Source organism: Entelurus aequoreus, linkage group LG04 (assembly GCF_033978785.1).
Source record: "Entelurus aequoreus isolate RoL-2023_Sb linkage group LG04, RoL_Eaeq_v1.1, whole genome shotgun sequence".
In the NCBI taxonomy this organism is placed as follows: domain Eukaryota; kingdom Metazoa; phylum Chordata; class Actinopteri; order Syngnathiformes; family Syngnathidae; genus Entelurus; species Entelurus aequoreus.
In genome coordinates, this window is record NC_084734.1 from 721,186 (window position 1) to 747,831 (window position 26,646).

At 39.6% G+C, this 26,646-nt stretch overlaps 1 protein-coding gene across 19 annotated transcripts in view; it reads left to right on the forward strand.

Annotated features, from left to right (window-relative positions):
• Positions 1–293: 293 nt before the first annotated feature.
• The window catches only part of map7d3 (MAP7 domain containing 3), a 55,331-nt gene continuing 28,978 nt past the window's right edge, over positions 294–26,646 (forward strand). For all 19 annotated transcript variants that reach the window (XM_062043946.1, XM_062043945.1, XM_062043947.1 and 16 more), the window contains exons 1-3: positions 294–451; positions 22,949–23,035; positions 23,276–23,356. In XM_062043946.1, coding sequence (XP_061899930.1) covers positions 406–451; positions 22,949–23,035; positions 23,276–23,356 — 214 coding nt within the window. In that variant the 5' untranslated portion in view covers positions 294–405. The remainder of the gene's footprint in view (positions 452–22,948; positions 23,036–23,275; positions 23,357–26,646) is intronic.

Genomic DNA, 26,646 nt, shown 5'->3' on the forward strand with positions numbered 1-26,646 from the left:
CCCGCCAATTGAAGAACGCCATGATTAAACCGCTCCCCCTTCCGGCCCCTTGCGTGATCGTCTATTAGGAAAAGAGCATTCACGCTTCACTCCAATGAAATTGCACAGTAATTTACGACATGTTTGCCAACAAAGATGTGCAAAGATAGTTGATTATTCCCGCCTGCCTTATATATTGATGTTATAGTGTGAATAAAATGTTAATGTTACTATATTGCCTTATTTGGGCTCTTTTGATTCACGACGGATTCCGAAAACGAGACGCACAGTGAGACCTCTTGATTCAATAGCTGCTCTTTGACGTCCACGTCCCCGCGTTGTGGGATTCCCTCGCCGGTCGCGATGTGTTGCGCGCCCCCGCTCTAGAGCAACAAAAAAACCGGGATAGGAAAACTTAAAGAAGAAATGGCGGATGGCACCACGACGCTTAAAGGCTTGCGAGCTCAAATGGGTAAGAAAGAAGTTACTCACCATTGTTGTTATTTCCACCGAGCTGTTGTGTTTATGGCGTCACTTTGCCGTGTTGGGCTCATAACCCGAGCCGCCATTTGAAGGCCGGCCAGCGGCTTCTTCTTCGGACTACTCCCGTTAGTTCCCCCCCTGACTGGCAGGGCAGGGACGGTGGTCCCAATGGACTCTATCCCGCATGTCAGCAGCAACATTAGGTGCTTGTCCCGCATGGCAGCAGCAACATTACACTCACGAGTATCAAATATCCCAGTTGCACTTAAACGCACCGGCTTAGCAGCACTCTTGGCTAACGAAAGCTAGCTAAAGCTAACTAAAGTTGTAAAGTTATCCTCTGGCGCCATTTGACTTTTACTTATTTTGTGTCAACTTTGAGCAAATCCAAAACTTCCTTTTTTAGCGTGTCGCAATTGCTTTTTTGTCAACTATGGAGGGGGATATACTTAATGTGACTACTTTTGCTATGCTATTTGCTAGCTTACAGCCTTAGCCTGTCGTCTGAGTTCATCCAATCAGGGAGAGTTAAGTTAAGTTAAGTTAAGTCAAGAGCTGCCAGTCGCTGTCTTCTGCTCTCAAAAGAAGTCAGTGTTGACACTAGGAATTTTCAAAATGGGGCCACAGGGACCCCATACAAATGGGGTCCCACAATAAAATTTTGGGGTTTTGATTGATTGATTGAAACTTGTATTAGTAGATTGCACAGTACAGTACATATTCCCTACTATTGACCACTAAATGGTAACACCCCAATACGTTTTTCAACTTGTTTAAGTCGGGGTCCACTTAAATTGATTCATGATACAGATATATACTGTCATCATAATACAGTTATCACACAAGATAACTATCAGAGTATATACATTGAATTATTTACATTATTTACAATCCGGGGGCTGGGATGTGGAGGGGGAGGGTTAGGTTTGGTTGTTATCATCACTTCAGTCATCAACAATTGTATCATCAGAGAAATGGACATTGAAACAGTGTAGGACTGACTTGGTAAGATATGTACAGCAGGTAGTGGACATAGAGAGAGAGAGAGAGATCAGAAAGTATAAGAAAAAGTATCTACATTTGATTATTTACATTAGATTATTAACAATTCGGGGAGGGTGTTAGTTTAGGGTTGAAGTTGCCTGGAGGTGTACTTTTATTGCGGTTTTGAAGGAGGATAGAGATGCCCTTTCTTTTACACATTGATGTGGCATAGAAAGAGAATGAGTTAAGACCTTTGTTAGATCGGAATCTGGGTTTAACGTGGTTAGTGGAGCTCCCCCTGGTGTTGTGGTTATGGCGGTCATTTACGTTAAGGAAGTAGTTTGACATGTACTTCGGTATCAGGGAGGTGTAGAGGATTTTATAGACCAGGCTCAGTGCAAGTTGTTTTACTCTGTCCTCCACCCTGAGCCAGCCCACTTTGGAGAAGTGGGTAGGAGTGAGGTGGGATCTGGGGTGGAGGTCTAGAAGTGACCTGACTAGCTTGTTCTGGGATGTTTGGAGTTTAGATTTGAGGGTTTTGGAGGTGCTAGGGTACCAGGAGGTGCATGCGTAATGGAAAAAGGGTTGAATGAGAGTTCCCGCTAGAATCCTCATGGTGCTTTCGTTGACCAGAGAGGAGATTCTATAGAGAAATCTCGTTCGTTGGTTGACCTTTTTGATTACCTTGGTTGCCATTTTATCACAGGAAAGATTAGCCTCTAGAATGGAACCTAGGTAGCTGACCTCATCTTTCCTGGTGATAACAATGTCACCCACTTTTATAGTGAAGTCGTTGACTTTCTTAAGGTTGATGTGGGACCCAAACAGGATGCATTCCGTTTTACCCAAGTGTATGGATAGGGTCACACTCTTTTGTAAGCGTTTTGAAAACAAATGATAAATGTATACAATTATCCTGTTATATCTCACATTCTATATTGTGTTTTTGGGAAAAGGTTGTCATAAACGTTATTTAATTCATTCACAAAATGATACAAAAGAAAACACATTTTTATGAATATGTAAGTTTATTCATCCATCCATCTTCTTCGGTCGGGTCGCGGGGGCAGTAGCCTAAGCAGGGAAGCCCAGACTTCCCTCTCCCCAGCCACTTTCATCCAGCTCTTCCTGAGGGATCCCTAGGCGTTTCCAGGCCACCCGTTCCCCATGGCCTCCTACCGGTCGGACGTGCCCTAAACACCTCCCTCGGGAGGCGTTTGGGTGGCATCCTGACCAGATGCCCGATCCACCTCATCTGGCTCCTCTCCATGTGGAGGAGCAGCGGCTTTACTCTGAGCTCCTCCCGGATGACAGAGCTTCTCACCCTATCTCTAAGGGAGAGCCACCACCCGGCGGAGGAAACTCATTTTGGGCCGCTTGTACCCGTGATCTTGTCCTTTCGGTCATAACCCAAAGCTCATGACCATAGGTGAGGATGGGAACGTAGATCGACCGGTAAATTGAGAGCTTTGCCTTCCGGCTCAGCTCCTTCTTCACCACAACGGATCGATACAGCGTCCGCATTACTGAAGCTTAAAGGCGGCCTTAAGTTTATTCAGTTAAAGTTAAAGTAGCAATGATTGTCACACACACACAATAGGTGTGGCGAAATTATCCTCTGCATTTGACCCATCACCCTTGATCACCTCCTGGGAGGTGAGGGGAGCAGTGAGCAGCAGCAGTGGCCGCGCCCGGTAATAATTTTTGGTGATTTAACCCCCAATTCCAACCCTTGATGCTGAGTGCCAAGCAGGGAGGTAATGGCTCCCATTTTTATAGTCTTTGGTATGACTCGGCCCGGGTTTGAACTCACAACCTACCCATCTCAGGGCGGACACTCTAACCACGAGGCCACTGAGTAGGTGAAATTATTATGAAATTATCAATTGTTATAAACAATAATTAACCTTCTTTCCTTCATGGATCTAAACTTTACCGCTGCAGGTATTTTTTTCCAAGTTTTTATTTAATAAGTTGTAGGTGAATTTATTTCAGTATAAAAGTGTAAAAAGTGTTTTGCTTGGGTCATGAAATGATGATAATGGTGTGCCAGGGCATATACGCATATGACAAATGGAATTGATTATTCTCACCTGTATGCAGATTATCAGTCGTTTAAAAAGCGCCAAATCTGCACTTTCATGGCAAATAACACCAACAAACTTAGAATTTTGCAAGTTAGTTTAAATGTCATTTAATAGAGTGGCACTCTAGCATTTCATCTCTGGCTTTGTGATGGCCATAAGCTAGGGATGATGTTTGATAAGAAATTATCGAGTTTGAGCCTATTATTGAATCCTCTTATCGAACCGATTCCTTATCGATTCTCTTATCGAGTCCAGATAGGTTGTTGTATATGGAAAAAAACACACAATATTTGGTTTAACAAATCACTTCACATTCTCTACTGCTCGCTACTATAGTATTACCATATCTGAGTTATTGTGCAGAAATGTGGGGGAATAACTACAAATGTGCGCTACATTCGTTAACCGTGTTACAAAAAATATCAATTAGACTGATACATAATGTTGGATATAGAGAACATACAAACACTTTATTTATTGAGTCAAAAATATTAAAGTTTGATGATTTGGTAAAATTGCAAACAGCTAAAATGATGTGGAATTAAATGATGGAATGGGTTAAGTAAAGAAGTTAAACATTGTACTGATATGATCCACTTTAAGAGCTTGTTCAAATGAATAGTGCTTACAAAGTACAAAGAAGAAGAATTATGAGAAATACTTTCAACCTTATTGAAAATAAGATATTCTTCATCTTCGTATATTAATAATGACTGAATTAATTAATTATATATTACAAAACTGTTGTATATACAAATTCACAGATATTTTATTATAAAAAGGTCAGTAAATGATGTATATATTTGTCGGATCATGTTTTGTTAAGTTATGTTCTGTTAGTTTTGGACTTCCTTAGTTGTTTTGTGCACTTCGGGGGTTTGTTTTAGTCACCATGGTTACTTATAGGGATGATGTTTGATAAGGAATTATCGAGTTCGAGCCTATTATCGAATCCTCTTATCGAACCGATTCCTTATCGATTCTCTTATCGAGTCCAGATAGGTTGTTGTATATGGAAAAAAACACACAATATTTGGTTTAACAAAAGCTCACTTTTATTATATAATAAAAAAATAAAATCTAATAAATAAATAAATATTGACTGTTACCCACCTAAAAAATAAAATAAAATAAATAAATATTGACTGTTGTTACCCAAAGTATATTAAGTGGGATTTTTCAGAGAAACAAATATATACAGTAACACAAAAACAACCTGTCTCTGTGATCACTATAGGTGTATAAATAATAATATAGTGTTAAATAAAATCAGTCCCTTGGGCACAAAACTGGAAATAATACAGCTCTCCAAAAAGTGCACTTCTGCTGCTATTTGACATAACTGTTTGTTATGATGCTTTGACATTTTTGCACTTTATTTCTTTATTAAAAGAAAATTCTATGAAGAGAAAAGTTGTTTGCAAATGTGGTTACAATGCTAAAAAATGAAAAGTTAAAGCTAAAAAAGAAATACACTTTATTGAGTTAACATTATTTCTTTATAGTGGGAAAAATGTTATGAGCTAGAGAATATAACAACTACACTACCCAGCATGCAACGGGAGTTACGAGCATGCGCGGTAGCCCCGAAAAGTGTTGCATTTTGCCACGCTGTGAAAGTAAACGTCAAGAACTCAGCCAACACGCCTCGTCTGCATTATTTATAATTAGACCGACAACACATCTACAGTGTGATTTTGTTTTGTTTACAAGGAAAGAAAAACAAAAGTTAAAAAAGGGAGATATGTTGTATGTATATGTATGTGCTGCGGTTGTTTTAAGAACGTTGCGGCAGCTGCCGTAAACGAGGTGCGTTGCTAGCCTGGTTGCTATGTTTCCGGTTGGTGGTAAAAGTGTTCGTCATGTGTTTTACCCTGCTAATATCTCTCAGTAAAGTTATTCGATGGATTATAGCTTTTGTTTTGAAATTTATTACACCTTGGAGCGCTTTTTCGCGTCCATTGTTTTCCTGCTTTCGCTATCTGCGCCTAAAGACTGAGCTACGTGACGTCATTTCTTGTGATGTCCCACGGAGCATTTCTGGTCGGGACGGGATTCGAATAAAGAATAAACTCTTTTCCTTTACTATAGTGGTCTCGATAACGGGTACCGGTTCTCAAAAAGGGATTCGAGTCCGAGGACTCGGTTCTTTTCTTATCAAACAACCGGGAAAACCGGTTTCGAGTATCATCCCTAGTTACTTATGATTTTCACCTGCCTTGTACGCGCACCTGTTGCTCATCAGAGACTCTATTTAAGCCTGCCTTTTTTGGTCACTCGTCGTGGCTTCATTGTTTGCATTTGCAACAGTTACGTTGGCATTCTGCTTTTCCAGCTCATGATTCCTGTGCTAAGTTACCTTAGCTTCTAGTATTCCTGTGCTAAGTTACCTTAGCTTCTAGTATTCCTGTGCTAAGTAAGTTTTTGCTTTAGCTTCTCGTGCGAACGGCACGCTTTCCTTTTGTTTCGTTCCTGTCTGTTGTAATGTGTATGATTTTTGAGAAATAAATCATCTCCTACCTGCACGCTTTCGTCCGGAGCCGTCAGTTTTGCGTCCCAGGAGAACGAACCGCAGCACGCTGCACCCCACCGTGACAAATGACTGAGCTACGTGACGTCATTTCTTGTGATGTCTCATGGGGCATTTCTTGTCGGGACGGGATTTGTTCCCAGGGATTCGAATAAAGAACCAACTCTTTTTCTTTACTATAGTGGTCTCGATAACGGTTACCGGTTCTCAAAAAGGGATTCGAGTCCGAGGACTCGGTTCTTTTCTTATCGAACAACCGGGAAAATCGGTTTCCAGCATCATCCCTACCATAAGCTGTGTTCCCCTTTAAGAATGGTGGTATGTGGGGTGAGTGAGGTGTGTAAGTGAGTGGGCAAGGTAGGAGAGGGAGTGCTAGCATGTTCAGGAGTGTTACTAGCATGCTGGATGTCCACTTGGCTTTGTGGAAAACATCAATAAAGAGCTGTAACAAATCGACGGCCTCGTCATTCCGACCAGAGAGCGGAACTGTAGGGAGCCAAATTGGAGGGTGTGTCTTGGTGCCTGGTGAGGCTGGATCTTTGAACATCAGTTGTAAAGGTGTTCTTTTTCTTGGCCCGTTTACATGGCGTGCAAAACATCTTTCCATCTTCATTAGTCAGCCATTTGCTGAAAAGTGGCTCCTGAAGCCACTTTTCATTAAAGCTCGGCTTCTTGGGTTTATTGCTCGCCATGACCAAAACAATAACACTCGGGAGTCCTAACACCGGAAATGCAGTATTTGTGATTCATAAAACTTTCGGCGAATCAAAATTTAGGAAATTGTACCGGAAAGTTCATCACTTTGAAGTCGACCAATAATTAATAATGAATCATTTGACCCGGCAAATATAAACAAAACAAAACACAGACGGAAAGCGTTAATCGGTAAAAAAATGTTGCAAAAATCCGCGTGGACTTCCGGAATTTTGCGTCCTTTCTGATTTCAGTGCGTAAAAAGACACACTGTAAGTTGATTTTTGCTTTAGAAACAACTTTGTTACTGCAGATGTGAATGTACTGTGTGCCATGGTCATGTACATGTTGACATATGGCCAAACCCCCTTCCTTTATCTATGCAGGCTTACCATAACAAAGTCTGACCTGGATTTCATCTGCAGCATCAGTGTGTCGCTAGCAGAGGCCTGATAGGAGCTCGCAAAGTCAGCCATATTGATGTCCTGATAAGGTTCATTGTCGCAATATGCAACCCCAGTGTTCAATCTGCATCTGCAGGGTCGTATTGTTAGACCTGGGCCGATTTCAATTAATCGAGGGATTAATGGAAATGAATCGCCCCGATAATCGCCATGTGTATGCGTTGTTACGGGCTGTAAGAGTGGTTTCTGCAGCCGCAGGCCTTTGTATTACATACACACAAACAGTAAATATAACCCTGGTAAAACTCTCAATGGTTAGTATTAGCGTATTAAAATGATCGAAAAACCGTAATTGATAACCGCACTTTGATTCAAATTATGGACTGACTCGCGTTTGCTTGCTAGCTATCTTAAATGCTAACATGAAAACAAGAAACAAACATCTTTCCCCACTAAGAAATGTCCTACCCCAATCAAAGGTTGCATGAACACATTACTGGCTAACAACTAACATACAGTATCCGCATGGAACATCAAGGCCGTGCTGTCTTTGCACAAAGTGATGGATATAAACTCCACAATGTAGCGTTGAAGCACGATGTGTTCAACCGGACGTGAACTTGCGTGATGTCACATTAACCGGAAATGAAACAAACGGATCACCTAATTTGCATTTATTAAATAAATATTTGAACATTTATGTAGCTCTTATGGAGCCAAGACTATTGTTTTCTATTCCAAGAAAGTATATTGTGTGTCTGTTTATTTTAGTTATCAAAAAAAATACTACTCTGTTGAAAATATTTAGCGTGTTTATGTACTTTTTGAGCACATTTAACAATATTATTAAATTATTTAGCCATTTATTGTTTTGGTTATGTTTATTCAAATGTCCACCACCTCGTTAACCGAGACAGAACCTATTTTATTGCTTTTGGTTGTGATTTTTATTCAACTGCAAAATTTTGCTGATAGTACCGTATTTTTCAGACTATAATGAGCACTTAAAATCCTTTCATATTCCTCAAAAATTGACAGTGAGCCTTATAACCTGATGTGCCTAATGTACTTATTAGTTGTGGTTGTGCTTACCGACCTCGAAGCAATTTTCTTTGGTACCTGGTGCAAAGAGAAGTGTGACCAGTAGTTGGCAGTCACACATAAGAGATACAGTACATGTGGACTGCAGGTTGATGCCTGTTCAATAAATGACGCTAGCAAGTACCCATTAGCAAGCAATACCTAAACCAGGGGTCGGCAACCCGCGGCTCCGGAGCCGCATGCGGCTCTTTGACCACTCTGATGCGGCTCAGCTACATACTTGCCGACCCCCCCGATTTTCCCAGGAGACTTATGGATCTCAGTGTCTCTCATAGATAACTCCCAGGGAAAATATAATCCTACTTACACTCTAATTACTAAATAAAGGGAGTGCCCTAATTGCACTGCAGTAATTGTCCTCTATAGCGTTTACAAACAGCGTGCCATCCCGGCCACATGTTGTATGTTTTGTTTTTTCTTGCACACATAGGAGACAGCAAAGCATACTTAGTCATCAGCCACACAGCTTACACTGACGGTAGCCGTATCAAACAACTTTAACATTGATACGTTACAAATATGCGCCACACTGTGAACCCACACCAAAAAAGAATGAAAAACACATTTCTGGAGAACATCCCATCGTAACACAACATAAACACAACACAACCAATACCCAGAATCCCATGCAGCCCTAACTCTTCCGGTCTACATTATACACCCCCGCTACCACCAAATCCCCCCACACATCAACCCCCCCACCTCTCTCCTTGCGTTGGTTGAGCGGAAGAGTTAGGGCTGCATGGGATTCTGGGTATTGGTACCGTCAGTGTAAGATGTGTGGCTGCTGAGGTAGTACGCCTTGCTGTCACTTACGTGAGCAAGCTGAAACGGCATTCTGCATGTGGTCGAGCAGGTACACTGTTTGGGCAGGCTGTAGAGGGCGCCAAAAGCAGTGTCATCACACCCTGATATTCGGGAATCTCCCGGGAAAAATGAGAGGGTTGGCAAGTATGACGCTATCAAGCGCCATTTATTCACAACTCGCGGGCCGCACTAACATGAAATTTCCACATTAAAGTGCGTGCCGGTGCGTGTGTCGGAGACCTCTGGTTAACATAGCACAAAGCGTTTAAGCTTTGTATGCGGTGTTTTTCATTTTAATTTTTTTTGTGGCTCCCATTATTTTCTTTAATTTGTGAAACTTGCCAAAATGGCTCTTTGAGTGGTAAAGGTTGCCGACCCCTGACCTAAATGTTGGTGTTTCATTGAGAATATACAACATTGAACACAGCGCTCAAAAATCTTGACTTTGGTAAGCTACAAAGTCGCACCTCTTGATGGATTGTTGAAGCATTACAGCTACCGTAGTCAGACGCACTGTGCTTCAACATACGCTTTTATTATGGTGTGTGTATTAGGACCCCAAAATGGCACCTATTAGGAGACGTGTTATCTGGCGTTTTGTTTCGCAGTATTATGCAAAACCAACAATCCTTACTTATTGGTGCCTGTTGATGTGTATTTGGGATCTGCAGAAGTCCTGAAAATGTGCGCGAGTCCGCGTCGTAGTCGATAAGATCCTTCTTTTTCTCTATCCTCTTGTTGTGGGGCTTTCATCCTCCGCTCTTGCCATTTCTAATACAAAGTACCATATAGTTCTGACTAAAATCTGTGGATAGACTCGCTAAGGAAGTACTAAAAACTACCGGTACAACAAAGATGACGGGGAGAAGACGCTGTCGAAGTGGAGGCACGTCAAAAAGACCCACCCACAAAACGGCGCAGCCTGAAGATGATGTGTGAAACATCATCTATGCAACATTGTGACCAAAGAACCACCATTACATGTTATGTAGACCACAAGGACGTTTTAAATGTAAAAACAAATCAAAATACGACCCCTTTAATGCGCCTTATAATCGGGTAATACGGTATATTTTATTTGTAGTTGTATTTAACTTGGATATTTAAAAGTTTATGTTCCAATTACAATGTTAAAAGTTAATTTGCTCTCAAAATAATGTTGGCCGTAATATTGTTTATGGACAATCAATTGTAGGTCAATACATGGTGGAGCAGAGTTTATGGGCCCAGGCCTGTGTATGGTGCAGGGCATGAATGCTCAGTTTGTTTGGGATAAGAGAGAGGGGTTTCATGCACACTGCTGTGGGCGTAGGCGTGTGGCCACATTTAGTGCTGATCTTCTTCCTGTTCCCCCCCGCCACTTTTCCCGTTCCAGCCCGGAATCTCACCCACCCAGGTTTGTGGTTTTTATAAAGAAAAGAAAAAGGATATATGCAGCGTTCATGTTCACGGCCAGTCTGACTGACAGTGATGTGGAATAATGTCAGGAATCCTATGCACACGCGTGGCATCTCCACAAGAATGCAGTGCTAAAGTGAAGCAAGGTTACTGTCAAGCAGGCAGTGCCAAATTATTAAAAGCATGAGAACAATTTCTGAAACGGTCGGACCGGAGCACCGCAGAGGAGCAGCTCGGATTTCACTGTGTTTTGTCTTTGTTCTCCTTCCTCTGCTGTATGTAAAGTGGCTGCTGTAATACCATTACATGCAAACAAGCAGCATTTGCATCGCAAACATAGCCATGTGTAATGGTGAGGTCGGATTTGGAACCTTTTTTTTTAACAAACAGAACCAATACATAACAGAATCAAAGAATGACCTCTTTTTGATTGATTGATTGAGACTTTTATTAGTAGGTTGCACAGTGAAGTACATATTCCGTACAATTGACCACTAAATGGTAACACCCGAATAAGTTTTTCAACTTGTTTAAGTCGGGGTCCACTTAAATTGATTCATGATACAGATATATACTATCATATATACTATCATCATAATACAGTCATCACACAAGATAATCACAATGAATTATTTACATTATTTACAATCAGGGGTGTGGAGGGGGGTGGGGGGGTTAGGATATGGACATCAAGTAGTGGACATAGAGAGAGAGACTTATATGTGATAACTAGCACTTTTTCTTCATTACTTCAATATAAAGACTCAAATATTCCACATTCAAAAATTAAACCCACAGCATGGTCGCTCCAATGTAAATGTAGAGACATAAATGTAATTGTACGCCATAATCCCTGTTTGGTACTGTATTTTTCGGAGCATAAATCGCTCCGGAGTATAAGTCGCACCGGCCGAAAATGCATAATAAAGAAGAAAAAAAACATATATAAGTCGCACTGGAGTATAAGTCGCATTTTTTGGGGAAATGTATTTGATAAAAGCCAACACCAAGAATAGACATTTGAAAGGCAATTTAAAATAAATAAAGAATAGTGAACAACAGGCTGAATAAGTGTACGTTATATGAGGCATAAATAACCAACTGAGAACGTGCCTGGTATGTTAACGTAACATATTATGGTAAGAGTCATTCAAATAACTATAACATATAGAACTTGCTATACGTTTACCAAACAATCTGTCACTCCTAATCGCTAAATCCCATGAAATCTTATACGTCTAGTCTCTTACGTGAATGAGATCAATAATATTATTTGATATTTTACGCTAATGTGTTCATCATTTCACATATAAGTCGCTCCTGAGTATAAGTTGCACCCCCAGCCAAACTATGAAAAAAACTGCGACTTATAGTCCAAAAAATACGGTAGTGGGGATTTATATTGTTAAGATTTTATCTATACGATACCTTTTATCGATATTCTTTGATACTGGTATTTATTAGTACTCTTATCAGTACTATATGCAATTTGTGGAACTATAGATGTAAAAAAATGCATTTTAATTAGCTTGAGGTTGAACACCTCCAACATGATGTACTGCAGGGGTCACCAACGTGGTGCCCGCGGGCACCAGGTAGCCCGTAAGGACCAGATGAGTAGCCCGCTGGCCTGTTCTAAAAATAGCTCAAATTTTTTTAAATTGTATTTATTTACTAGCAAGCTGCTTTCGCTTTGCTCAACATTTTTAATTCTAAGAGAGACAAAACTCAAATAGAATTTGAAAATCCAAGTAAATATTTTAAAGACTTGGTCTTCACTTGTTTAAATAAATTCATTATTTTTTACTTTGCTTCTTATAACTTTCAGAAAGACAATTTTAGAGAAAAAATACAACCTTAAAAATGATTTTAGGATTTTTAAACACATATACCTTTTTACCTTTTAAATTCCTTCCTCTTCTTTCCTGACAATTTAAACCAATGTTCAAGTAAATTTATTTGTTATTGTAAAGAATAATAAATACATTTTAATTTAATTCTTCATTTTAGCTTCTGTTTTTTCGACGAAGAATATTTGTGAAATATTTCTTCAAACTTATTATGATTAAAATTCAAAAAAAATTATTCTGGCAAATCTAGAAAATCTGTAGAATGAAATTTAAATCTTATTTCAAAGTCTTTTGAATTTCTTTGAAAAATGTTTGTTCTGGAAAATCTAGAAGAAATAATGATTTGTCTTTGTTAGAAATATAGCTTGGTCCAATTTGTTATATATTCTAACAAAGTGCAGATTGGATTTTAACCTATTTAAAACATGTCATCAAAATTCTAAAATTAATCTTAATCAGGAAAAATTACTAATGATGTTCCATAAATTATTTTTTTTAATTTTTTCAAAAAGATTCGAATTAGCTAGTTTTTCTCTTCTTTTTTTCGGTTGAATTTTGAATTTTAAAGAGTCGAAATTGAAGATAGACTTTGTTTCAAAATGTAATTGCCATTTATTTTGTGTTTTCTCCTCTTTTAAACCCTTAAATTAAGTGTAAATATAATTAATTATTAATAATAACATAGAGTTAAAGGTAAATTGAGCAAATTGGCTATTTCTGGCAATTTATTTAAGTGTGTATCAAACTGGTAGCCCTTCGCATTAATCAGTACCCAAGAAGTAGCTCTTGGTTTCAAAAAGGTTGGTGACCCCTGATGTACTGTAACATGTCAGAGCAGGGAAATCTTTTATCAACAGCAGTTTTTTTAAGTCTTAAACAAGTCAACTATGTGTGCAGTGCAAGGTGAAACACAGTTATGTCATCTCCTTGTAAAGAACACACACATCCATCACTGTGTTTCTATTCATTACAATTATACGCAGCTGGAAATATTGTTTATAAATGGCATTTATGTGCAGAGAACATACCTTTTACATGATATCTCATAATAAATAAGTCAACACAATCAATTAGCATGTGAGGTGGGTTTGTAACAATAGGAATTATTTGTGTTTATGTTGCACACGGACATATTTGAGTGACGGACCGGAAGCTACTGATGTATGTGTGTATAATATAAATAAAAAGCCTCAGTGAGCAAGTGTAATGCTCGATGGTCCAGTTTGTAATCTAGAGACAGAACTAACTGAAACACATTTACCGGTACGCAAAATGCTTTTATAGACACGCAAACATGGCGCTACGGAGTGACGTCAGATGGCAACCTGAGACCTGTCAGTCACAACTGATGCTATCTTGCTTCAAAGCAACTTTATGGATTATTATATTACCTCAATTTTACACTTCTTCGTGTGGATTAATGGATCGCTAGGAGGACGTTGTTAAAGGGCGGTTGTGACTCGTCGTGAGTAAAGTGCGTTCACCTCAAACTGACACAGCGTGCGTGACTTTGAGGAGGAAATATTGTTGTTACAGACTTTTGTGTGGTGTTGCTTCCTTATTTGTCATTATTCAAAGCTGATCTGAATGTGCAGCAGTGGCAGCTAAACTGATTGTGACAGCGTGTCATAAATACGTCGGTCAGCTGGATTAAAAAAATACAGATAGCAGTATCGTTCGTCCAGAATCTTCATGGACCGACCTCATTAGGAACCGGTACCAAGAAATACCGGTACTCGGTGTACACCCCTGTTTGGTATGCACTTCAGTTTTAAGGCCATTGTTTGTTCCTTTTTGGTACAGTAATGGAGAAAAATGCTAACTGCGTAGATTTTGCACATACAGCTTTAATGGCTTGCAGGTAATTCTCAAATTTAAAAAGTACAAATATCAGCTTTGTTTACGAAAATATATGCACTAGATGTTCCTCGGTAAAAAGTGCAGCAGTCTGTCATTTTATTCTTAGTAAATACAAATATTGTTTGAAGTGCAGCATTCATAGTCCCAGCTTGTAGCTCTGTTACTGATCTAGATGGTACGAAGATGCTACTTACTCTTTGTCGGTTTACGCGTTCCCCTGGGAAGCACAAACAGGAGACTTAGGAAAGCAGTAGGGTTTTCAAGCTCTGGCTTCTCCTTGGCACTACAGCTAGCCAGAGGCTGTGCACTATCCCGGGATAGGGATATGCCGATCAGTAGTTTTCAAGCTGAACAGCCGGTGAGCGAGTAGAAGCTCCATCCATCCCTGCGCACAAGCGTGAGGCTTTAAACCTAAAGTTAATGAAGAAAATTAAGGAAAACTGCCTTGACATAGTCACGCCTAACTAATTACTTTACAAGAATAAACAACACATCACGTTACTACTTACAAGCAAAATAATCTGAGTACTCTAAACACTCGTTATCTAGCCACTTAGAGGCCTACTGAAAGCCACTACTAGCGACCACGCAGTCTGATAGTTTGTATATCAATGATGAAATCTTAACATTGCAACACATGCCAATACGGCCGGGTTAACTTATAAAGTGACATTTTAAATTTCCCGGGGAACTTCCGGTTCAAAACGCCTTTGGAGGATGACGTATGCGCGTGACGTCGCGAGGTCCACGGAAGTGTTTGGACACAATACACAGAGCTCTGTTTTCTTCGACAAAATTCCACAGTATTCTGGACATCTGTGTTGGTGAATCTTTTGCAATTTGTTTAATGAACAATGGAGGCTGCAAAGAAGAACGTTGTAGGTGGGATCGGTGTATTGGCGGCTGGCTGTAGCAACACAACAAGGACTACTTACCCTGATAGCAGACGCCTAGCCGATGCTAGCCGCCAAACCCACGGATGAAGTCCTTCGTCGCGCCGTCGATCGCTGGAACGCAGGTGAGCACGGGTGTTGAGGAGCAGATGAGGGCTGGCTGGCGTAGGTGGAGCGCTAATGTTTTTATCATAGCTCTGTGAGGTCCGGTTGCTAAGTTGCTAAGTTAGCCTTAGCGTCGTTAGCAACAGCATTGTTAAGCTTTACCAGGCTGAGAATTATTAACCGTGTAGTTACATGTACATGGTTTAATAGTATTGTTGATCTTCTGTCTATCCTTCCAGTCAGGGATTTATGTATTTTGTTTCTATCTGCATTTGAGAACGATGCTATCACGTTAGCTCAGTAGCTAAGTGTGTCACCGATGTATTGTCGTGGAGATAAAAGTCACTGTGAATGTCCATTTCGCGTGCTCGACTCTCATTTTCAAGAGGATATAGTATCCGAGGTGGTTTAAAATACAAATCCGTGATCCACAATAGAAAAAGGAGAGAGTGTGGAATCCAATGAGCCAGCTTGTACCTAAGTTACGGTCAGAGCGAAAAAAGATACGTCCTGCACTGCCTCTAGTTCTTCACTCTAAAGTTCCTCATCCACGAATCTTTCATCCTCGCTCAAATTAATGGGGTAATCGTCGCTTTGTCGCTCCGAATCTCTGTCGCTCCATTGTAAACAAAGGAAAATTGTGAGGAATATTACCTCCTGTGACGTCACGCTACTTCCGGTACAGGCAAGGCTTTTTTATCAGCGAGCAAAAGTTGCGAACTTTATTGTCGATTTTCTCTACTAAATCCTTTCAGCAAAAATATGGCAATATCGCGAAATGATCAAGTATGACACATAGAATGGATCTGCTATTCCCGTTTAAATAAAAACAATTAATTTCAGTAGGCCTTTAGGCAACCTTAAAGGGGAACTGCACTTTTTTATCTACTTTTGCCTATCATTCACAATCATTATGAGACTAGAAGACACAAGTTTTTAGTTTTTTTTGTATTCTAAAATATAAACATTGCCTCGTTCTAGGTAGCTAGCAATGCAGCTAATGGCAGCAATCAATTCTACCTGTAAATGACTTTAAAAATGCATTCAAAAACTGTCAACAAGGCTTCATTTACATTCTGTAACCTGTATAATAATCAAGGTGTAGCGACATTGTTATTGTAAGAGTGAACACTTTCTAGCATAGTAACACATCGGCATGCTTCAGTATTAGCCGTAAAAGCTAACTACGGAAAGAGATAAGCTGGCTTCTACGTCAGCACAAATTGCGTTTTAAGTTTGTAATGCACAACACAATGTGATAGGACACCAATTTTACTGAGTGAAAAACATGAACAATCATATTACAGTGTCTGTAAAGTATTATTTCATGTTTTGTATGTACACAGCTAGTCAGACAGTGTATGTAGTGTAGTTGTAATAACACACATGAAATGCTGCGTGTTTCACTTATCTAATCTGTAACTTTGCCAGGACTCTGTAAAAAAATAAATATATAAATTAGGAGTAAATTTTGTTGTATTCCTAATAGAAAAACTGAAAGACAAATTGTGCTCAAAGATAGACAATATGATGAAGGCCATCACAGGTGGGTGGGTAACACCCTTATTGTAATGGTGGAGGAAATTTCTTTAATCCAAGTCAGTTCTCTGCTAATGTAAATATTAACTGTTGGATTCTCCACGTTGTTTCTTTGTGTCTTGTCATTGTCCTGCTGTTGATTGTCATCACATGCTGCAAAACATGGACCCAACATAAGCTTTACAACAGAAAAGCAGCTGAAGAATGAGGTCCATCTGGAAGACTCCCCACGGCTGTGTCACCGTGCCAGGACTGCAAATAGCCATGGCTTACCTTTTGCATGACAAGGTCTAGAGTAATCCCGTAGAAGATCTGCCCCGTTAAAAGTGGGCGTGCACGTGGGCGTGCGAGGAAGGCATCAAGAGTGCTACTTGAGGACCTTCACTATAAGCCAGCCATGATTTGTCTTCTTTCTGGCCATCCTGTCTTTATCCAGACTAATTGACAAATTGGGACTTGACTTTAGACCGTTGTAGTTATTGGGCGGGATTACTGATTGTGTTATTCCTCATACCATTTAGTCGTACCAGACATCTATTATGAAAACTTTTGTGTACAATAACTTCAAACATGTTTTAGATTTTTTCTCACCCACAAAATGTAATCAGATATATTAAGTTAAAGTACCAATGATTGTCACACACACACACTAGGTGTGGCGAATTTATTCTCTGCATTTGACCCATCACCCTATGTATATGTAAGAATGTGTATAAGTGTATGTGTGTGTGTATGTATGTATGTATGTATGTATATAGGTGTATGTATATATATGTGTATGTGTTTGTGTGTGTATATATATATATATATATATATATATATATATATATATATATATATATATATATATATATATATATATATATATACTACCGTTCAAAAGTTTGGGGTCACATTGAAATGTCCTTATTTTTGAAGGAAAAGCACTGTACTTTTCAATGAAGATAACTTTAAACTAGTCTTAACTTTAAAGAAATACACTCTATACATTGCTAATGTGGTAAATGACTATTCTAGCTGCAAATGTCTGGTTTTTGGTGCAATATCTACATAGGTGTATAGAGGCCCATTTCCAGAAACTATCACTCCAGTGTTCTAATGGTACAATGTGTTTGCTCATTGGCTCAGAAGGCTAATTGATGATTAGAAAACCCTTGTGCAATCATGTTCACACATCATAAAACAGTTTAGCTCGTTACAGAAGCTACATAACTGACCTTCCTTTGAGCAGATTGAGTTTCTGGAGCATCACATTTGTGGGGTCAATTAAACACTCAAAATGGCCAGAAAAATCTGAAACTCGACAGTCTATTCTTGTTCTTAGAAATGAAGGCTATTCCACAAAATTGTTTGGGTGACCCCAAACTTTTGAACGGTAGTATATATATATATATATATATATATATATATATATATATATATATATATATATATATATATATATATATATATATATATGCATTATGTTTATATACAGTATGTAGGTGTATACTGTATATATATGTATGTGTATATGTATCTATTAGGGAAGTAACGGTATCAAAATCTCCTGGTACAATACTATCACAATATTACAGCCACGGTACAATATTATTGCGGTATATATATCACAAAAAAAAGCTTGGTAAAAATACCATTGTCTGTATAATGAAGTAGCAGGAATTCATCCATCCATTTTCTACCGCTTGTCCCTTTCAGGAATAACACACTTACTGTAATTGAACACACGCATGATGCTAAATGTTCTAATCAAATGATTGTGCAGGAACATCAAGCAAATATTAAAAAGATTAACTTACAGTTCCATCCATCCATTTTCTACCGCTTGTCCCTTTTGGGGTTAGGGTAAACATCCCACCTCTATTAAAAAGTTAAAGTACCCATGATTGTCACACACACACCAGGTGTTGACAACTGCAGCACTATCAGTCATAGTAAAGAAGACTTGTCGTTTTTATACTGCGAGTGGGGGAGGGAGCATCTTACTGTGGCGTTTATTTCTTTTAATGCAGAAGGTAAAATGATTGGCTGCTGAAGTTGTAAACATGTCCCTATTGCTCACTGCGATATTTCACAGCCATGTTTCAATGGCAGCCAATGACACGTTTTGCTGGCCAAAAGACAGCATATGTCTGCTAATAAAGTGTAAAACGCTATTGGCAGTACACGTTTTTGAAGCATGTGTGCAAGAGAAGCTGCTCATTAAGTGAAGTCGCATCTGATTAGGGTCAGAATCGGAGCAGACATTTTTACATGGGCTGGCCTGCTTCCTCTTCCTTGACTTAACGACATGGAGGTCTGCACTGCTGCCATAAGTAGCCTGCAGCACCAGACTAATGATCCCGCTAACCCCTTACAAGGCTCCTTGAAACATGTTAATGCCTTGACCAATCTTGATTGTGAGCCCCCTGACAGGTTCTTCATCTCCATGAGCCCACCTGGCTCTCTCGTGTTTGCTGGGGGAAAACTGGCCCTCTTCTCCAGTCTCATCAGAGCACTTCAATTGACACACCCATGTCCTATCTGCTGACTTATCTCCACAAAGTATGCAACAAACAGGTGTAACAGTTAATGTATGAATTACATCCCGGTTATAAGTTGTGAATTTGTACATTTCCAATTCAGTGCGATGTCGTCTTCAAGCAGCCGTGAGTCACCTCGCTTCAGAGTCCACATCCTCTTTCAGCTTATCTCTTAGCAACAGTTGCCCCGTTACACAGTGCTTGGCATCTATTTACTGATCTTGTCTTTGTTTTTCTGGACAATGCCTTGATTGCCTGTATAATATGGAAGTGCTGATGTTTGTTTATTTATTTTTTTGTGGAAATCAATGTGTAACGGAGGGTTTTTTGTCTTAGAAATGTAAATAAGCTCCCTTAGCGCACAGGGGCTGCTTTTTCTTGTCTGCACACCAGAGGGAAGGATAATACGTGTGCTGAGAGGTGTTGAATCATAAAAATATTAGGTTTGTCCCGATACCAAAATGTATTTTCATACTTTTCAAAATAATAAGGGACCACAAAAAAAATTCAGTTTTACAAAAACCCTCAGATTACATTAAATACACCGGTACGTTTCTTATTGCACTCAAAGAACAATTTTAGAATATTAAAATACAAATTAAAAGGCGTTAAACACATTAGGCTTTTCTTGTTGCACTCAAAGAGCAATCTACAATTGAATAGATTACATACAGTCTAGGATTAGGTTAGAATAGAATTTAAACCTTTGCTGACACTCTTGGTCTGTGCTTTAAGACCAATACAATCATTAGTAAATACTAAAAACAATACTATGACTGAAACTACACAGATAAGACATGAAGCAGGTAAAACACATTGTTGAGAGTAAAACACAAATTGTAACAATTTGTTACAAAATTCAGTCATTTCACTTGCATTGATTTGCGCTACGTGGGCACTTTTTTGACTCCGCTAATAATTGGCAGCAAACCAAGCAGCAGTGAGCGCGTCTACGTAGGTGCGTGTGCACAACAGAGGAGCGACTTTGCATTTGAACTCCTTGTGCAGGTCTGAATGATTATTTCAATGTTGACCTAAGTTTGAAGCAAAGGCATCGCGGCGCTTCCTTGTTTAATGCGTCACTTTGATCAATAGTTTTGAGTCCCATATACCTCCGTATTGCGCTTAACGCACCCCCTTTATTACCCAGCAGAATTGCCTTTATTTGCCCTTTTCTTCTCCACACTATTTCTGCCTGTGTACTCTGTGATTGTGTGTGCGCTGACACTCTCAAGATGCTCCGCCGCTCTGTACGTCACGCAGTATCAGGATGAAAAATAGTACCGGTATTTTTAAAAACAATACGGTAGCGTTTTTAATTTATTAGTACCGCGGTACTTTACTTGTACGGTATGCCGTACAACCCTACTCTATTGTCAACATTGTCGGAGAACTGTATTTTGGTTTTGCCTGGTAGTATAGTTGTCAAGGTTCCAATGCCCACGACCACACAGGGGAAGCGGGCTTTGCTCCGTCTCAAAATAACAAGTTCTGGCAACTATTTGTAAGTTAGCTACATCATTTTGTTTGTCTTCAGTGAGAAAGATTAACTTTGCATGATATTGCTGTTAAAATGTGTGAGTGTAACGTTAGCACTGTAGCTTACATAGCTATGCTAGTGTTGCTAGTGTCCTCCCGTCTCACTCCTTAAGGTTATGTTCAAGTTAAAGTAGCAATGATTGTCACACACACACTAGACGTGGTGAAATTTGTCCTCTGCATTTGACCCATCCCCTTGTTCACCCCCTGGGAGGTGAAGGGAGCAGTGAGCAGCAGCGGTAGCCGCGCCCGGGAATCATTTTTGGTGATTTAACCCCCAATTCCAACCCTTGCAGGGAGGTAATGGCTCCCATTTTTATAGTCTTTTGTAGGACTCGGCCGGGGTTTGAACTCACAACCTACCCATCTCAGGGCGGACACTAACCACAAGGCCACTGAGCAGGTGTTATTAGGGATATAACACTGAAAAATAACTCCGACGGTTAGTATAACCGTTTTAAATTAAAATGATCAAAATATCGTGATTGATAACTTCTCTATAAATGACTGGCGCCAGCTCGCTAGCTTGAATGCTAACAAGAAAACAAGATATATTAACGCATTTCCCGATTTAAAAAAAAAAATGACATACCCCAATCTAAATTTATATAAACACATTGCTGTCTAATTAACTAAGATACTTAATTGTGCAGATTGAACCTACTCTTGAGAGTGATCGTTCAATACTCAGAGGAATACAAGTCAGTTGTGTATTTACGGTGATTTCAAGGACCGCTAAACCGAGTAGGACGCCACAACGTCCGCCAGAAATAATAAATAGTAACACTAGATTTTATTTGTTACGCACTTTTCATTAAATTCATAGAATTTAACATAGAAAACAATATTTTAAACGATAAAAGCTTCGCCATCAAAACCGAACACTATCAGTGAAGCATATTAAAACGAGACATGCAAAAGGGGGTTTTCTAACAGTGTGTCTATTTATTTGAGTTATTTGAGTAAAATAACTTGGTCAAATGATTTTAGTGTGTGTATAAGTACTTTTTGACCACATTCGTCAATACAGCGATCATAATAACCGCGGTATGAAATTGTTATATTTGACATATGGCGTCTATAAAGTTGGGCAAGCGCAGAGTTACAGTGTACTGTATTCGTAAAAAGTAGATACAATGCACAAAAGCACTTTTTGGAGCACTCCGCTCATAGCATTAAAGCTATTGACACACAAAATGCAGTTTTCCCACTAGGGCTGACTAAAAGCACTGTTAAACTGTAAAAAAAAGAATCTAGCGTCAAGGCAAAATTTTACATGACACAAAACCAACAATATCTGAGGCTTATTTCAGATTGTTAAAAAAATGAAGCCGTGTGCAGGAACTACATTTCTATTTTGGAATTGGACATTCTCAAGCATTTTTCAAAGAAGCATTTTAGGAGGACTTTTAGAATTTATTGTACTGCCCAGCTTGTCTATTTTCTTTGACGCAATGGAAAGCTAGCAGCATCTCCTTACAAAACACTGCATTGTTACTGCTGCAGGAGAACCTGAATGAATGAATACATGAGGTTGTTTGCAGTTAGGAGAGGCAGCAATGCCAACATCACATGACTGAAGATCTCATTTGCCTACTTGTCAGCATTTCAGTAGTGCTGACTGAGAGAAGTGTCGTGAGGACCAGGTCTTGTAGGAAGGCCCACAGAGCTCAATCATGTGCTGGGTTTCCTTCCTTCTACGTTTGCAAACCACCGCCACTTCTGATTTCCCCCCGAAAAGGAACGTTTTTTTTAAAAAATGATTCGAAACCAGTTCTGTTAGCTTCAGGAAGTGTGAAGATTGAATGCTCTAATCTAAAATGCTACAGATCACAATATTAGTTGTTTTTTAGATTAGCCCTGGGGACAAGTTGTCGTTCATTACATAGAAATATGTCCCTCGGTTGCATTTTCCTCTCAATGTCATCATGCACTAGGCTTTACTGCAGCTCTCTTTCTTCCAACTTGGCAAATGCCGTCTGCTGGGTGCATCATGGGCTGGGTCTAATGGCTGAATAGCTGGATTGTTCTCCTTCAAAGCTAGCGTATCTCTCTTCAGAACCAACATTCGTCAGAAAAAAACAGCTGATTTGAACTCAAGCGCATGGTCAGTCATTTTACATAATCTAAATGTCTCTAAAATGTTTTTTTTCCACCCTTTGCATCCAATCCAGCTGCAGCTGCGCAGGCCCAAGGCGAGGAGCGGCGCAGCCAGGCTGCGAGTCCAGCACCCCCAGCTAAACCTCAGGGCTGTCGGCCAGGTAAATGCTGTCACGCCTCGTCACCAAAGACCCACTTAATCTGAAGCAATTGATTCCATGCAATCCAATTGTAGACCCCTCTCTGCATGGCTTAATGCAGAGAGGCCCTGAGTCATCACCTTATTACTTGACAAGCTCATTAATGACCCCCACACACACACCTCTCACTTCCCTCACAGCAAAAGTGTGATAATAGTGTGTCATTGTAAGCTGCAACCTGCATGTGGACCCTGTTTGCAGTCATCGACGGTGCTGCGCTTCGAGTAGACGACCGACTGCGAGTAGCAAAGGAGAGACGGGAGGAGGCAGAGAGGCAACAAGGTAAGTTCTTAGTATTCTCGGTTGTTTTCAAGGGTCATCTTCAAGAAAATTTACTATATGGACAAATAGGGCTGGGCGATATGGACCAAAACTCATATTCTGATATACGATACAATATACGATGTATATACCGTATTTTTCGGACTATAAGTCGCTCCGGAGTATAAGTCGCAACGGCTGAAAATGCATAATAAAGAAGGAAAAAAAACATATATAAGTCGCACTGGAGTATAAGTCGCATTTTTTGGGGAAATGTATTAGATAAAAGCCAACACCAAGAATAGACATTTGAAAGGCAATTTAAAATAAATAAAGAATAGTGAACAACAGGCTGAATAAGTGTACGTTATACGAGGCATAAATAACCAACTGGTATGTTAACGTAACATATTATGGTAAGAGTCATTCAAATAACTATAACATATAGAACATGCTATACGTTTACCAAACAATCTGTCACTCCTTATCGCTAAATCCCATGAAATCTTGTACGTCTAGTCTCTTAGGTGAATGAGCTAAATAATATTATTTGATATTTTACGCTAATGTGTTAATCATTTCACACATAAGTCGCTCCTGAGTATAAGTCGCACCCCCGGCCAAACTATGAAAAAAACTGACTTATAGTCCGAAAAATACGGTAGCAATATTTTTTTTACCGGAAAGTGCATCTAGACAAAGTGAAACCCAAATATGCGTGTTTTATTGAAACAAATACTTAACATGAGTACATTTCTGGAAATGTTACAGTTTAATACATATATTGAGGCACATAACATTAAAAAGCCTTGGAAATAATAAGAATAGTAAAGTATAATCTGCAATCTTCTTTAAAACAAACCTTTAGCTATGCTCAAATCCTCATTTAAAGGCCTACTGAAATGATTTTTTTTTATTTAAACGGGGATAGCAGATCCATTCTATGTGTCATACTTGATCATTTCGCGGTATTGCCATATTTTTGCTGAAAGGATTTAGTATAGAACGACGACGATAAAGTTCACAACTTTTGGTCGCTGATAAAAAAAAGCCTTGCCTATACCGGAAGTAGCGAGACGTCACAGGAGCTAGTATTCCTCACAATTCCCCGTTGTTTACAGTGGAGCGAGAGAGATTCGGACCGAGAAAGCGACGATTACCCCATTAATTTGAGTGAGGATGAAAGATTCGTGGATGAGGAACGTTAGAGTGAAGGACTAGAGAGGCAGTGCAGGGTGTATCTTTTTTCGCTCTGACCGTAACTTAGGTACAAGGGCTCATTGGATTCCACACACTCTCCTTTTTCTATTGTGGATCACGGATTTGTATTTCAAACCACCTCGGATACTATATCCTCTTGAAAATGAGAGTCGAGAACGCGAAATGGACATTCACAGTGACTTTTATCTCCACGACAATACATCGTTGACGCACTTTAGCTACGGAGCTAACGTGATAGCATCGGGCTCAAATGCAGATAGAAACAAAATTTTAAAAAAACCCTGACTTGAAGGATAGACAGAATACTATTAAACCATGAACATGTAAATACACGGTTAATAATTTCCAGCTTGGCGAAGCTTAACAATTGAAGCTAACTACGGAACGGCGGTGGGCGTTGTAGCTTTCGACGACACCCCGACCGCCATCAGAGTCGGCAAGAAACATATATTTCCCCAAAGTTACGTACGTGACATGCACATAGCGACACGCACGTACGGGCAAGCGTTCAAATGTTTGGAAACCAAAGCTGTACACACGGTAGTGCGTCTTGTATCCAGCTCAAACACAACACAACCTCCTGATTGTGTTGCTGTAGTCCGCTGCTAATACATCGATCGCACCTACAACTTTCTTCTTTGCAGTCTTCATTGTTCATTAAACAAATTGCAAAATATTCACCAACACAGATGTCCCGAATACTGTGGAATTGTTCGATGAAAACAGAGCAGTTTGTATGGCGACACATTGGGTACGAATACTTCCGTTGCCGTCGTGACGTCACGCGCATACGTCATCATACATAGACGTTTCCAACCGGAAGTTTAGCGGGAAATTTAAAATGTCACTTTCTAAGTTAACCCGGCCGTATTGGCATGTGTTGCAATGTTAAGATTTCATCATTGATATATAAACTATCAGACTGCGTGGTCGCTAGTAGTGGCTTTTAGTAGGCCTTTAATAACAACACAAAATAACTGAATATAAAATAAAGTATTTGGTTTAAGAGGACATTTTAAACATCAGCAGCAACTTGAAAATGATTTACCTTGAACAATGGTGTTTTTTTAACAACATTTTTAGAAGACCTTTGTTCAGTCACCTCTCACTAAAAGACAAGAATTCCCTAAATCAAATTGTTCAAGTGTCAGGTAAACGAATTGCTGAGTCTCAGTTGTCTCCAGCCACCCTCTACAACCAGCAGGTAGTGAGGATATCTTCCTCCATTGGAACTGATGTATCTCACTACCTGCACAGTTGTCTCCAGCCACCCTCTACAACCAGCAGGTAGTAAGAATATCTTCCTCCATTGGAACTGATGTATCTCACTACCTGCACAGTTGTCTCCAGCCACCCTCTACAACCAGCAGGTAGTAAGAATATCTTCCTCCATGTATCTCACTACCTGCACAGTTGTCTCCAGCCACCCACTACAACCAGCAGGTAGTAAGAATATCTTCCTCCATTGGAACTGATGCATCTCACTACCTGCACAGTTGTCTCCAGCCACCCTCTACAACCAGCAGGTAGTAAGAATATCTTCCTCCATGTATCTCACTACCTGCACAGTTGTCTCCAGCCACCCTCTACAACCAGCAGGTAGTGAGAATATCTTCCTCCATGTATCTCACTACCTGCACAGTTGTCTCCAGCTTCTCCAATCTGGACAGAGGTTTTTAGTCCCAAGAGGCAAAACAAAAGGGTACAGATGTAGTTTCACATAACTAAATAAGCTGTAGTACCTAGTTTTACCTGTATTTATTTTAGTGCAAATTATTATTCGTTTATTATGGTGTTTTATTCTGGCTTTTCCCAAATCTTATCTGATTGGGATCTTATATGTTTTATCCTTTTTATGGGGAACTTTGAGTACATGGACTATTTTGTGATCTTGGCAATGTTTGTGATGCTTATGTGCTAGGTCTTTGTATTGCATATCTAAGATGTGACTTTCTCTCTGTGTTTCAATGGATGTCCTGATCTTGCTGGCTGCAAAACAAGTTTACCTTTGGGTACTAATAAAGTAACCTAACCTTAAAAATGTTAAGTAGAGTGGAAAAACAAGTTATCATACATTATATGGATGGATG